At 41.1% G+C, this 14,904-nt stretch overlaps 1 protein-coding gene across 1 annotated transcript in view; it reads right to left on the bottom strand.

Annotated features, from left to right (window-relative positions):
• Positions 1–14,904, bottom strand: part of FAT2 (FAT atypical cadherin 2) — a 166,282-nt gene that overhangs the window by 130,026 nt on the left and 21,352 nt on the right. The window contains exon 2 of the mRNA XM_060240289.1: positions 3,078–6,350. Coding sequence (XP_060096272.1) covers positions 3,078–6,350 — 3,273 coding nt within the window. The remainder of the gene's footprint in view (positions 1–3,077; positions 6,351–14,904) is intronic.

The following is a 14,904-nucleotide window of genomic DNA, read 5'->3' as shown; positions in this document are numbered from 1 at the left end:
CTTGCCTGCAGCACTAAGGCTGCATACTGCAAAGACCAGGGTCCAGTTGCTCTATGGCGCTGAAATTGGCCCTTATTCAACCACCAAGCCGTTGGAGATAGTACAAACCAAACTCTTGCGCAAGCTTCTGTCCGTTCCCAGTTGTGTGCCAAACACTGCCATCAGGTTGGAATCTGGCGTCCCAAGCATCGAGACGTCTATGTGGTTAAACACCCTTTGTTACTTTTTGAGGGTTCTCTCAAAGCCAGGTGGCCTTCCCCATCTGATTTTCTTCGACTCTTTTGTGGGAACTTGGGAGAAAAGGTGTCTAGATTATTTTAGACTCTGTGATCTCTCCCCTGAGTCCCTAGCAATGATGGAACTGAGGGATGAGAAAGAACTTTTGCGCCTGAGGTTGGTTGAGCTGGAACTGAGATCTGCTAGAGCTAGTCTTTCTGCGCACATTTTCTTAGGGAAGCAAACTGAAGTACTGTCCCCAGCCAGGTATCTTTTCAACATCACTATCCCAAAATATCGGATAGCTTTCTCAAAAGCACGACTCAACGCACTTTTCTCTTCGGTGCTTTTGGGACGTTACGCTGGGTACCCATATCTGGAAAGATTGTGCCCCTGTAATTGCAATGAGGTCGAAACAACTCTCCACATCGTTTTGCGGTGTCCAAATTACAATGACTTGAGGGCAAGATTAATCTCTCCAATTCTCGGGCCCTTGGCGGGCAGGCCGGAGGATGAGCAGATTGCCTTCCTCCTGTCTGACACTCACTCTGATGTTTCAACTAAGATTGCCCGTTTCTGTTATGTTGCTCAGTTGGAAAGGAGGGAAATTGAGAATGTAAATCTTGGCTATGATTTTTAACAATATGTGTAATAGTTGGCGTAAGGAACTTTGTGTAAGAGGTGATGGGTTTGTTTTTATGATTTTGCTTCTGTTTGTATTAAGCTGGTCGGATGACCGTGAATAAAGTACTACTACTACACATACTATTTAAACTCCTTTCATGTTGGTATCTGACTCCTTTAAAAAAATTTCAAAATAAACTTAACAATAATGCGGAATGTTGGAAAGGGTGCAGTAAGGAGGGTAATTTTCTTCATTGTTGGTGGCTATGCCCTGAAATTCAAAAATATTGGGCCTGGCTGATAGCAAAAATATCCAAAATAGTTGGTTGTATGCCAGAATCGGTACTTTTAAATCTCTGGCCAGATAGTTTTTCCACTCCTCAACGCAAAGAGCTTATTGCTTACTTGATACTGGCAGGTAAAATTTTAGTAGCTCAGAATTGGAAAAAAACTAGTCTTCCTACTATGGATGAATGGTTTGCGAAAGTCAGGGAGCTTATAGTGCAAGATAAATTGTCCACACAGCTTTTAATCATGGAAACACCGAACTATAAGAATAACTTTATTGGAAAATGGTTTCCTTATCTTGAATATGTGAACTCAATTGCCTCTGCAGAAGAAATATTGCCTCCAGAATTGTTGAACTTTATTGTTCTGTAATTGATTGATCTGTGCTTGTTCTTTTTTGTAAAATCAAACTTTGGTATAACTTTTGTATAAGCTTTATTTAAGTTCTTGTTTGTAACATATTTTTTATTTTTTTGTTACAATAAAACTGAAATTTAAAAAAAAGTACTGGGGGGTAAACCTTTCCTTGCACACAGACAGCCCCCCAATCTCAAACAACTCCTCACCCACAACAATACATCGCATCTGAGCAGGAACACCAGTACCAGAGCTTGCAATAAACCCAAGTGCCAACTTTGCTGCCATTTACACCCAGACAGCACAGTCACTGGGCCTAACAGCATTAACTATACAATCTCAGACTCATTCACTTGTTCATCTTCTAACATTATATATGCCATTAAATGCCAACAATGCCCTTCAGTTCTCTACATAGGGCAAACAAGACAAACCCTACGCCAAAGGATAAATGGACACAAATCTGACATCAGGAATTACAGAGCTGAGAAACCTATTGGAGAACACTTTAACCTTCCTGAGCATTCTATGGGTGACCTCAAAGTAGCTGTTTTACTGCAAGAACAGAATGGAGAGAGAAATTGCTGAATTACAAATTATCATGAAACTTGGAACAAACACCTCCCCAGGTCTGAACAGGGATATTGTTTTTTTATCTCATTACATACGCTAAACCATCTCTCACTGAGTATAGCTGTGCATCCACAGTGTTCCAATGTATTTCTCTTTTTGAACAGTGTATCAGAATAATGTTTTTTTTGTGTGTGTTGACATGCTCAAATGAGGGATGTGGGTTTTTTGTCTCATTACATATACTAACCCACCTTCCACTATACTTTAATGCACCCTGTTTTTCTAATGGCTAACTCATATTATTTCTCTTTTAGAACAGTGTATCAGAATATTTGGGTGTTTTTGTTTTTGGTTTTTTTGTATTGACATATTTAAATGGAGGATATTGGCTGTTTGTCTTATTGCATATACCAACCCATCCTCCACTGTATTTTAATGTCTTCCTTTTTTTCTAATGGCAAACTATAATGTATGTTATATCCTCTTGAGAAACCATGCCCTCTATTTAAACTAACAAAGCTAGAATGTTACCTAGATTTATGGCACTTCGCACCTACAGCAGCAGTCTGCTTTTTATCACCCTCCAGTGTTGTTTCAGCCCTGTTTTGTTCTAGCACTAACAAACACAGATCCCTATTTGTGATTCTTTTAATCTGCTAAAAACATTCCCATGATTCTACGTACCAACTCACTGCCCACTTATATTAAGAATTGCTGCTTCCATTCCCATTTTGTCTGATGAAGTCTGCTTAAGAGCATACGAAAGCTTACATTCTGAATAAAACTTAGTTGGTCTTAAAGGTGCACTTGTCTACTGCTTTGTTCTATTGCTTCAGACCAACACGGCTACCTACTGGGATCTATCACTCAGGACACAGTTCACTAAAAAGAATGATTGTGAAAAATGTATAAACAAAAGCTGAACAAGAAAACACTTAAAATTCAAATCAAAATTTCAGACCAATCCATCAGTGTCATTCAGCCCATGCTTCCTACACCCTCCAGTGCCCCATTATTACCTGTATCCCTTTCAATACTGAAGACAGCCATATCTGTTCCATCTCTGATGTAATATTGGATTTGTCCATCTTTCCCTTTATCACCATCTTGAGCTGTTACTCTCATCACAGAGGTCCCCTCTGGACTGTTTTCTTTGACCCACGCTTCATACACAAAAGAATCAAAGCGAGGAGGATGCACATTTTCATTAATATCCAAAACTTCAATCTCAATGTAGCAGAAAGAAGAATGAGAAAGAGGCTTCCCATCATCACTAATCTTCACAGACAGATTGTAAGAGTCACGCTTCTCATAGTCAAGCTCTTTTTCCAAACTCAGAGCCCCTGTTAATTCATTCAGATGAAACGCATTGTCACCATTGCTAAACAGACTATACTTCAGTTCTCCCTCTGAGTCAATATCTGGATCAAAGCCTTCCAGGAACAGTAGAGTAGTCCCAAGAGGCAAGTCCTCAGGGAGCTTTACTTTGTTCAAGGCTGGGATGCAACGTGGAGAATTGTCATTTACATCTTCCAAAGAAATAACTAGATCAGCAATTGCAAACAGCTGGTGATCTCTTGGGGGCTGGTCTCTGCTCTCAATTTTTAATACATAGCAAGGCCACAATTCTCTGTCAAGGGGTGCAGTGACTACCACTTCTCCAGTGATGCTATTAATGGAAAATTTATCAGTGGGTGTTAGAAAGGAATATTTTATCTTCCCATTGTCATTTTTATCCACATCCTCAGCTTTCACCACTGCTATTGTTGTACCTGTTTTTACATCTTCTGGTACTGTGACCAAGTAAGTATCTTGCAAAAATTTAGGAGCATTATCATTTGTATCCAAAATATTCACTGCTAGCAGCTTCCATGATGATTTTTGTGGAATGCCAAGGTCATACACTGTAATGTTAAGTACGTAGAAGCTTGTTCTTTCATGGTCTAAAGGTGAGGACACTTGGAGGAGACCTGTTTCTGTGTCAATGTAAAAGCAGCCATCATCATTTCCATCAGATATTACATAGACCATCTTTCCATTAAAGCCAGTATCACCATCTGTGGCTGTCAAGTGAGCAATGGTTGAGTTGACCACAATTGTTTCTATAATATCAATAGATCTTGGGAAAGTATCTTCAAACTTTGGAGCATAATGGTTTATGAGGTGTACGTTCAATGAAATGTCATCATTGAGGTTTTGTTCTGAAGACTGAGAATCCATAGAATGGATTATGGTCTCAGCAAGTTTTTTCAGCACACCAGTTTCCTCACATTGAATATGGACAGGAGTATCCTGCTTGACCACAGTGATATTTACACATGTTGGGAAGGCATAGTTATCTCCATCAGTAGCAGTAATTTTGAGAGAATAAGAAGTTGGTAGTCCAGCATAGAGATCTCTGAGAAAAGCCCTAAGGGAAATAACTCCAGAGATAGGATCCAGCTCAAAAACCTGACCCTCATTGCCAGACATAATTTCATACTTTATGTGTTGTAGCTCATCTATATCAATGGCTGACATGGTGGCCACAGAATGTCCAATAGGCAAATCCCAAGGAATACTTCCATTGCAGTTGATCTTCTCAAACTCTGGTACATTATCATTCACATTACTTAGAATGAGAGAAACATAGACCTCAGTCTGATGGCGAAAAGGAGATCCCCAGTCTGATGCCCAGACACGTAAATGGTACCACCTCTGCATCAATTCATAATCCATTAATTTAGAGGTAGAGATCACACCTGAAAATGGGTCAATAACAAATGGAACAGTTCTCTGGTTGGCTATGCTATAAGTGACAAAACCATTCTCCCCAGAGTCACTATCTACAGCCTTCACTGATAGAATGCTGGTCCCAGCAGGCAAATTTTCATCAAAGCTGCCATGGTATGAAGGCTGGGTAAACCTTGGAGCATGGTTATTACAGTCAATAATGTGGACAGCAATTGTGGCAGAGACTGAACTGTGACTAGTAGTAACCTCAAGACTGAAGTAGGGTTGTTCCTGAAAATCTATTTGTCTGGCTGTCGTTATCAGACCTGTTTGAGGATTGATTTTAAAGTTTTTGCTGTCAGAAGTAGGTTTCAAAATGTAATTCAGATTTGGGAGAACTGGAATTGTTTTAATCATAACAACATGGCTTCCAGGAGGTGAAAATTCATTGAGTTGGACATAATATGCACCTTTTTCAAATCTGACAGAGGTATATTTTAAAGGTGGTATTTGAACAACTGCAGTTTGAGAAAAAAGAGGTGGCTTGTTTTTGTCCTTAGCCTTCAGGCTAAGATTGAAACCATGGGGGTAGTCATGCCAATTGATCTCTTTAGCAGACACAATCATGAACTCATTGCTTCCTACATATGATCTGATGGATTTGAAATTATTTTTGGGGTCTCCATTCACAATATCAACAGAATCTATTCCAGCTCCTGACCCAGCTGCTTCCACACTCAAAGTAGCATATAGAAGATCTTCAGCAGAATGAGATGGCTTCACCATCACTGATGTAATAACGGGGGGCTTCCTCGCAGATGGTTCTACCTGGACTGTAAGATCAGCCAAGTTTCCAAAGCTGTTTCCCTCTAAGATTTTCCTCATTCTGTCCACAGCCAGGACCTGTAATTGGTGCTTCCCTCTGTGGGTAGCATTCAGTTTTGCTGCAGTCATTACTACCCCACTGGTGGGGTGAATGGTAAACCACTGGGACTTTGTATTTAATGCATAGTAGAACAAGGCATTCTGACCAACATCAGCATCTGTGGCACTGACCACAGCGATCGTAGTTTTTAGGGGTGCATCTTCTTGGATGGTTACTTTATAAGAGGGGGGTGAGAACAGTGGCTTCAAGTCATTTCCGTCAAGGATGTAGATCGTTACTTTGGCCCAAGCCTCATATGCAAAGGTTTTCTCCACAGCTTGGATTATTAGCAAGTACCTGTCTTTGACTTCCCTGTTCAGTTGGGCAGTGTTACCACTTTTGGTTCTAATCCTCAAAAAGCAGAAATTTCCAACAATATGTTCCTCAGCTTTGAACAGGCTACCAGTGTCCCCAGAAGCTATTCTGTATTTGATGTTCCATGCTGGGTCAATGATGTAAATGCCCATTTTGACATAGCTCTCCACATAGGTTTTGGGGGATGCATTTTCGTAGACTGTGGTGTTGTATAAAGGATGAGTAAAGTGCAAAAGAGATGCGTTGCCCTTTTCTGAATTCCCTTCACAAGCCAAAAAGGCTATTAGGCATACTGCAAACCTCACCAAAGGTCTCTTTGTATTGATTTCCATTGCAGGCTCTAAATGGAGAAAAATGAACAGTTAGATACAGAAATGACAGCAAGTATAGAAAGTAGGTATCTGAAGCTCAAACCATTTATGATATAAATTTAGAAAACAGAAGTAAAACCTTACAAACCACAAATAGGTTTAGATTTCTCAAAGTTTGTCATTTCTTATCACCCCAGTATTTGCAGCTCTAAATAAAGTAGGCCACACCCCCTGACACCATGTCAGCTGGGACTGTGTTCCTGTGCATCCCTGCTGAAAAAAAGCCCTGGTTAGACCTAACTATGGCTTGTGGTCCTACAGTGCAATCCAAAGGAAAATTACACCCTTTGATGACAACAGAGCTCCGGCTAGCCTGATCTCATGAGACCTTGAAACTGAAGCACAGTCAGCCCTGGCCAGTATTTGGATGGGAGACCTCCAAGGAATAGCAGGCTTATGATGTGAAGATTGTAGCAGCAAGTCACCTATGAATGCCTCTTGTCTTGAAAACCCTATGAGGTCACCATAAGTCAACAATGACTTGATGGCAAAAATTTAAAAAAGACAATGGTTTTCAAAGGATGTAACTGCTTAGAATTGCACTGTCAGTCTGCTAAAACCTCGACCATATGGTGAAACCCTTGTTTATCTTATGAGTTCAGCCCTGTTCTGAGGTAGTGTAATACAGCAAATCCTACTTGGCGCCTCGCAAGCAGGGTGGCTGAAATGGTGGGGAAATTGCTTTACCTAAGGCTAATTTAATGCTAAACCAAGAGTACTGCAAATGGTTTGATGTCCCAGCTGTAACCATAGTGCTATATTCTGGTGCAGTTTTGGTATTCAGATGCAATACTAACCATCATTATGGAAGACATATGAATGTATTTGGCATGTACATTCAGTTCTAAGAAATGGGCCAAGTTATGGCTACATAATGAAACTTACATTCTCATAAAAGATGTCACACTTTGGGCATTTTCCCACAGAGCTTACCTCAGAGCGACGTCCCTCTTCACCGCGCAGCGTCTGCGCGGATTTCCCACCAACTGCTCCGCATAACCAGGAAGAGCCGTGGCTTTTGCGTCGCTAACATAAACTGGTTTTTAGCGGTTTACATCTGCGACGCAAAAGGTCCGGCACTTCCTGGTTATGTGGAGCAGTTGGTGGGAAATCCGCGCAGACGCTGCGCGGTGAAGAGGGACGTCACTCCGAGGTAAGCTCTGTGGGAAAACGCCCTTAGAAAGGTTTCACCTCTCCTAACCCTTCCTAACATTTAGCTCAATTTTACTCAATCAGTCCTTTACTGGCTTTACTGCTTTAATGTTTTACTGGCTCTTCTTTTCAGTGTGTGCTATACTTTATGGCTGGTCCCTTATAGATTCATAGTGTGTTTTTATATATGTCATTATGATGCCACTGTTATATAACTGCTGGAGAAGTAGGATATTTTAAAAAATAAAAATGATAATAATCCTCCCGAGGAAGCCTGTTCCACTGAAGAACTGCTCTAACAGTCAGGAAATTCCTCCTAAGGTTAAGCTGAAAACTTCTGATTTAATTTCAACCCACTGGTTCTGGTCTGACCTTCTGGGGCCATAGAAAACAACTCCACACCATCCTCTATATGATGGTGATCTTGAAGATGGTGATCATATCACCCTCAGTCATCTCCTCTCTAGGCTAAACATACCCAGCTCCTTCAGCTTTTCCCCACAGGACTTCGACTCCAGACCTCTCACCATCTTGACTGCCCTCCTCTGGACATATTCCAGTTTGTCTATATCCTTCTTAACATGTGGTGCCCAAAACTGAACGCAATACTCTAGGTGAGGTCTAACCAAAGCAAGAAAAGTGATACCATCACTTTGCATGATCTGGACACTATACTTCTATTGATATAGCCCAAAATCACATTTGCCTTTTTAGCTATGGCATTGTGTTCAGTGTGTGGTCCACTAAGTCCCCTAGATCCTTTTCACACATACCACTGCCAAGACAAGTCTCCCCCATCCTATAACGATGCATTTGGTTTTTCCTACCAAAATGCAGAACTTTATATTTATCCCCATTAAAATTTATTTTTATTTGTTTTAGCCCAGTTTTCCAGCCTGTCAAGATCGTCCTGTATCCTGACTATTTCTTCATTGTATTTGTTACCCCTCCCAATTTAGTATCATCTGCAAATTTTATAAGCATTCCTGCTATTCCTTCATCTAAAGCATTTATAAAGATGTTAAACAAAACAGGCCCCAGGACAGATCCCTGAGCCACTCCACTTGTCACTTTTCTCCAAGAGGATGAGGAACCATTCACAAGCACTCTTTGGGTGTGATCTGTCAATCAGTTACAGATCCACCTAACAGTAACAGAATCCAAACCACATTTTACCAACTTGTCAACAAATATAGTATGTGGAACCTTATCAAAAGTCTTACTGAAATCAAATAAACTATGTCTACATCATTCCCCTGATCCAGCAAGGTAGTAACTTTCTTAAAAAAAGAGAGAAGGTTAATCTGACATGATTTGTTCTTGAGAAACCTATGCTGACTTTTAGTGATCACAGCCATCCTTTCTAAATGTTTCAGGAGTGACTGCTTGATGATTTGTTCTAAAGCTTTTCCAGGCATAGATGTCAAGCTGAAAGGCTGATAGTTACCTGGATCCTCCTTTCCCCCCTTCTTGAAGATGGGGACAACATCTGCCTGCCTCCAATCTTCTGGAACTTCATCTGTTCTCCAAGAATTCTCAAAAATAATGGCCAAAGGCTCAGAAATTATGTCCACAAGTTCTTTTAGTATCCATGAATGCAGTTCATCTGGCCCTTAGGACTTTGTTTCATTTAAAGAAACTAAGTGTTTATGTACTACCCCATGCTGATGCTAGGCTGCAACTCCCTTCCCCCATCATGTGTTCTGTTTTTTGCCATGTTGAGCACCATTTTTTTCACAAGAGAAGACTGAGGAAAAGTAGGAATTGAGCAGTTCTGCTCTCTTTACAGCACCCATTATAATTTCATTTTCCTGTCCCCACAGTGGACCTACCATGTCCTTGCTCTTTTTCTTACTTCGAACATAAAAAGAACCCCTTTTTGTTGTTTTTAACATCTATCACTAGTCTAAGGTCACACTGAGCTTTAGCTTTCCTGACTTATCTGTCTGCAAGCACTGGTTATTTGTTTACAGGGTTGCCAGGTCCAACTCAGGAAATACCTAGGGATTTTGGGGGTGGAGCTGTGAATACAGTCTTCATTTTGTTTTCCTCTTTTCTGCCTTCAAAGGGTTCCCCCAAGAAGCTGCACTTCCACTAAATGAAAGTGCACACACTCACAAAGCAATCAAAATGAAAAGTTTGAAACCCCACACTTTTGTGATCTCACTGTGGCAATTTACTCATGGGAGCTGCTGGATGCAGCAGTTTGCTGTATTTCAACCAACTTCTTCAGACCAGACCTTTTTTTTGTAGCAAGAACATCTTTGCATATTAGGGTACACCCCCCTGATGTAGCTAATCCTCCAAGAGCTTACAGTAGGCTCTGTAAGAAGAGCCCTGTAAGCTCTTAGAGGATTGGCTACATCAGGGGGGTGTAGCATAATATGTGATGGAGTTCCTTCTACAAAAAAGCCCTGCTTCAGACTAACACAGGAAAACAAAACTACTGAACAGAGACGTCTAGTTCTGGTTAATTTTTTACTATCCATACAAATAATCAGGTTTTGGTTAACTCTGTACTATCCATACAAACAACTTCTGAAATGAATGCCAAACAGAGGGAGTGTGCTGGCTTCCTCTCACATGCACTCACCCCCCCCCTTCCAGCTTTGTCCTGCTGAGATTTAAAGGCATACACACCTTCCAAAGCATAAGCAATTCTTTGCAAGCTTCTTTTAAGCCTGCAGAGATTTAAAGGCACATGGTGGTTGCTGAGGTGAGGCTGGCAGTGGAGAGGAGCCTGCAAAACCAGGGGCTCCCCTGTTAGGACCTGGGTACTGGCAAGCTTACTTTGTGATAAAGCCCTTCCTTCCATTTCCTAAATGAGTTTTCCTTTATTTCTCAGGTCCTCAGAAAGCTGTTTATGGAGCCAGCTTGGTTTCTTTAGGTTCTTCCCATGTTTCCTTCTTATAGGAATCATTTGTGATCATGCCTTCAATATTGCACTTTTAAGAAACTCCCACCCCTCTTGAACTCCTTAAGTATTTCTGTCCATGGGATTCTACCCAGCATAAGTTTGTTGAAATTTGCTTTCCTGAAGTCCAACTTATATGTCTGACTACGTATAGCTTTTCCCTTCCAAGGCTGTAAATTCCAAAAATTACACGGTCACTGCTACCCAGGGTGCCCAGTGCCCACTACTTTCACCTTGTCAACCAGTTCTCCCCTGTTGGTGAGAATCACGTCCAAGATAGCAGATCCCTTTGTCTCTCTTTCCACTTTCTGGAAAATGAAGTTGTTAGCAAGACATGTCAGGAATTTATTTGACTTTTGTTTTCAGCGGAGTTGGACTTGCAACAGATATCCAGGTAACTGAAATCTCCCATGACCAACATCTCCCATTTCTCTGAGAACTTGGTAATCTGTAACATAACAGAATATCTCAGGAAAAGCCACTAGACCAGATGCATTTTAGCTCTGAGAGTCTTCTTCTGTGGCCTAAAACCAAACAGCACACATTTAAAACAAATTGTAAAAATTAAGGGCCAGGCACGTTTGTAATATTTCAATATAAGGGTGAGCTCCACATGAAAAACAGGCCTGTATATAATTCTGAGCCAACTCACAGAGGACAGTGTCTCTCTCCAACTATTCTGTCTCTGGCCAAATTTCCAGTGTGGGCTAGTGACACTTGACATTTGTTTTAAGTGTGTGCTATTTGGTTTTAGGCCACTGAAGAAGGCTCTCAGAGCTGAAACACATCTGGTCTAGTGGCTTTTCCTAAGATATTCTGGTTTGTGATTCATGTTCAGTTGATGTGCAATTTCTATAGGTTGGATTTTAGCATTTCTATATATCTATCTTGTTTTTAATTGTTAATTGTTACACTGTGCATAAATTGTTATATTTTTACTCAGCCTTCTGAGTAACCACCCTGTTTCCATGGTTGAGTTTCTTCCCCCTTTGGTTTTTCTTTCTGAGAGACAAAAGTTACACAATATTGGGTTAATTATAGATGCCTATATTTCAATGGTATATCCCAGATATTTCTGTTCCTTTTAAATTAAAATTGATGATCAAATACCTTCCTGCTGTTTGGTACTCTCTCTGTTTCTTAGTTAGTTGCTTTCCAGAAATTTTTTAATGACCTAAAGGTCTGCAATCATTCTATTTTCATTTTAAATCAAACTTCAGATACATTTTACTAGACCCTTACTTTGTAAGCCTCTTGATTATGTATGTATCAAATTATTGTATAGCAATGCTTAATTCACTGTGTCAGACAAAACATAAGTAAACTATACAGACAAGTTCAAAAGAGGTAGCCATGTTAGTTTGTTGCAGCCAAGTAACAATTGGTCTTGTGGCACTTCAAAGACTAACACACTGAGAGTGCATTCACACTATATTAAATAATGCATTTTGTAACTGGATTTTTACTGTGTAAGAACAGCAAAAATCCTGTTGCAAAAATGCATTATTTAGTATAGTGTGAACACACCATGAGTATGACATAAGCTTTCATGACCAGAGTCCACCTGATCCATCTAATGAAGTGAACTCTGGTGCACAAAAGGTAAGTCTGTGTGTGTGTACTATATAAATAAACCAGATACTATCACTCACACCTGACTTTCATTGCTAAATAGCATTTTCCCCATCCAGGCATAGAGTCAGTTGGCATGTCATTTTCTTTTTGAACTAGATGTTTGAAGTCTACCTGAAGGGCTGATTTGAATTGACTTCTCCCACTTCATCGATATGTGTGGGTTGGTGAGTGATTAACCTAGCATTTGGGGATTCCCATAATCACAACTGCATATTGATGAGCAACAGAATATTTATTACAGTCAAACTGCATGTAGTACTAAGATTTGCAGTCTGAGGCAGCATGTAATGCACTTGAGGTCTAAACAGAGTTGGTTCACAGAAGCATCACTATGGGCTGGACCCTAAGATGCCCTTCCACTAAGTCTTCCTCCAGCAGATTTTCTTCAACAATGATTTCCCCCTGCCAGGGGAAGCCATCCTCCATCAGAAAAAGTCATTTTTCATTGAAAGAAGACTTTCTCCTTTGATGGTATACTTGGCAGAAAGGATCCAACCTATGTTTCCAAGCCACTGGATTTTATGCAGTGATTAAAGGCATTGAACTTTAAACTTGGGAAAAGTGGTAGTGATGAACTCACAACTTCACATGACAAACGTATCATGATCACAAACATTGTTCATTATAATCTGTGATTAATCTGGGTGAAATCCTATAATGCTTTAATGATACTAGTAGCTGTCACTCCCTGAACAGTTTCTTTATTGAAACATCAGAATTATAATTTCTTGAAGACCAATTGGCTGCTTTGCTTTTAGATATGGAATTTAAATGAACAACTTTTACCTTGGGAAAATATTTTAAGAAGTACAACTTTGTGTTTGCTGTATATACTAGATACTTTTTCATTTGAAACTCAAAGTTGTATGCAAAGTTATGACATCATTTTATTCTGTCAAAGTCAGTGCTGCATTATTATTTTAGCAATGTAGTTTTTATTAGTTAATTATTAGTTAATTTATTAGTTTTTATTAGTTAATTTTTGAAAAATATATGTAGATATACACACATACATCCATATATATATACATACATACAATGGTGCTTTATGAAGAGCAGACCACAAACAAAGTGATACAGAAGTAACACAGCTTTGAGGGGACTGCTACCCGGGGGGGGGGGGGAATAGCTTCTTAGCTCCCCACCCAAATGCTAAGCAAACAATTCACAGTTCAGTTCAGTACTACAGAAAATCTGAAAATTTAGGGTGATGAGAGGCACACATCCCATTCCCAGCCAGACAGCCATGTTTGTAAGAAAAGTACATCTTCTGTTATGACTTTAACAGGGTTAAAAAGTCAAGCAGCATGCAGGAACTTGTCATAAACTGTTCCTTCTTAGTGTTTCATTGCTGAACTTCAAAATAAAACATGCTGGCATCCCTGTACAGCAGGAAAGTTTTCTTGTCTTATGCAGTAAAAACAAGTGAATGGGAACTTTGTAATATGCGAAAATGATAGATCACGTATCTCGCTCTGACCAAACAATGCAAACTGCAGACTCTGTGGCAGATTGAAGCTGCACAAGTATGCAACTGTTTTTGTGTGATCTTGGCCTCATCTGTTTGAAACCTTGGATATTCCTGGTTTCCATCTGGAATTCTTGCCCCACCAGTAACCATTTCCAGTTCCACTAGTCATGAGAACAGGTCCAGAAGATGCATGAGCACATGGTCACTTTTTTGTGGACAACTGATCACAGGAGCTCAGGAAACTAGCTTTGTAGAGCAGTGGTCCCCCCAACCTTTTTGGCCCCGAGGACCAGTCCTGCTGCGTTTTCTCCTCCCTCCTTCACCCGCCCTCATAGCCTTGCTGCCGCCTCCTCCTTCCTCGTTTTCCTTCCCCCGTTTCCTCCTTCCTCCTTCACCGCCGCCATCCACCTCCCCCCCTCCGTTTTTCTCCTTCCTCCTTTGCTGCCACCGTCAGTGCAGCCTCACTGCCTCCTCCTCCTCCCCTCATGTTCCCTTCCCCATCCTTAAAATGGTGAAAACAGGGGGGGGGGGAAGAGGAGGCGTTGTGTGTGTGTGTGGGGGTGAGGCTGCATGGAGGGGACGGCAAGGCTGTGTGGCCCCTCTCAAACAGGCCACGGCCCCGGTACTGGTCCCTGGCCTGGGGGTTGGGGACCCCTGCTGTAGAGGATTGCGGCAATTCTTTATAGTAATGCAATACAATGTAGAAGTGAAAATATTGGTAGGTACAACTTTGAATGAAGAACTCCAGAGAGCTAACCTGCAGCTCAGAGCAAAAAAATCATAAGAAGGTAGGGTTGCCAAGTCCAATTCAAGAAATATCTGGGGACTTTGGGGGTGGAGCCAGGAGACTTTGGGGGTGGAGCCAAGAGACTTTGGGGGTGGAGCCAGGAGACATTGGGGTGGAGCTAAGATCGAGGCTGTGACAAGCATAATTGAACTCCAAAGGGAGTTCTGGCCATCACATTTAAAGGGACAGCACACCTTTTCAATGCCTTCCTTCCATAGAAAATAATGAAGGATAGGGGCACCTTCTTTTGGGGCTCATAGAATTGGACCCTCTGGTCCAATCTTTTTGAAACTTGGGGGGTATTTTGGGGAGAGGCACTAGATGTTGTACTGAGAATTTGGTGCCTCTACCCCAATTCTTCATGATTTTCTATGGGAATAAATCTCCATAGGGAATAATAGAGTTCCCAGCAGACATTTCCCTCCCCTCCCCCCGCTTTCTGACAACCCTGAAGTGGGGGAAGGGTCTCCAAACCGGGGGATCCCCTGCCCCCACCTGGGGATTGGCAACCCTATAAGAAGGGCTCTGCTGGATCAGGCCCATGGCCCACTTAGGCCAGGCCAG

Source organism: Heteronotia binoei, chromosome 5 (genome assembly GCF_032191835.1).
Source record: "Heteronotia binoei isolate CCM8104 ecotype False Entrance Well chromosome 5, APGP_CSIRO_Hbin_v1, whole genome shotgun sequence".
Taxonomy (NCBI): domain Eukaryota; kingdom Metazoa; phylum Chordata; class Lepidosauria; order Squamata; family Gekkonidae; genus Heteronotia; species Heteronotia binoei.
The sequence above is the reverse complement of the archived record's forward strand: the minus strand, read 5'-3'. Positions and strand labels throughout refer to the sequence as shown.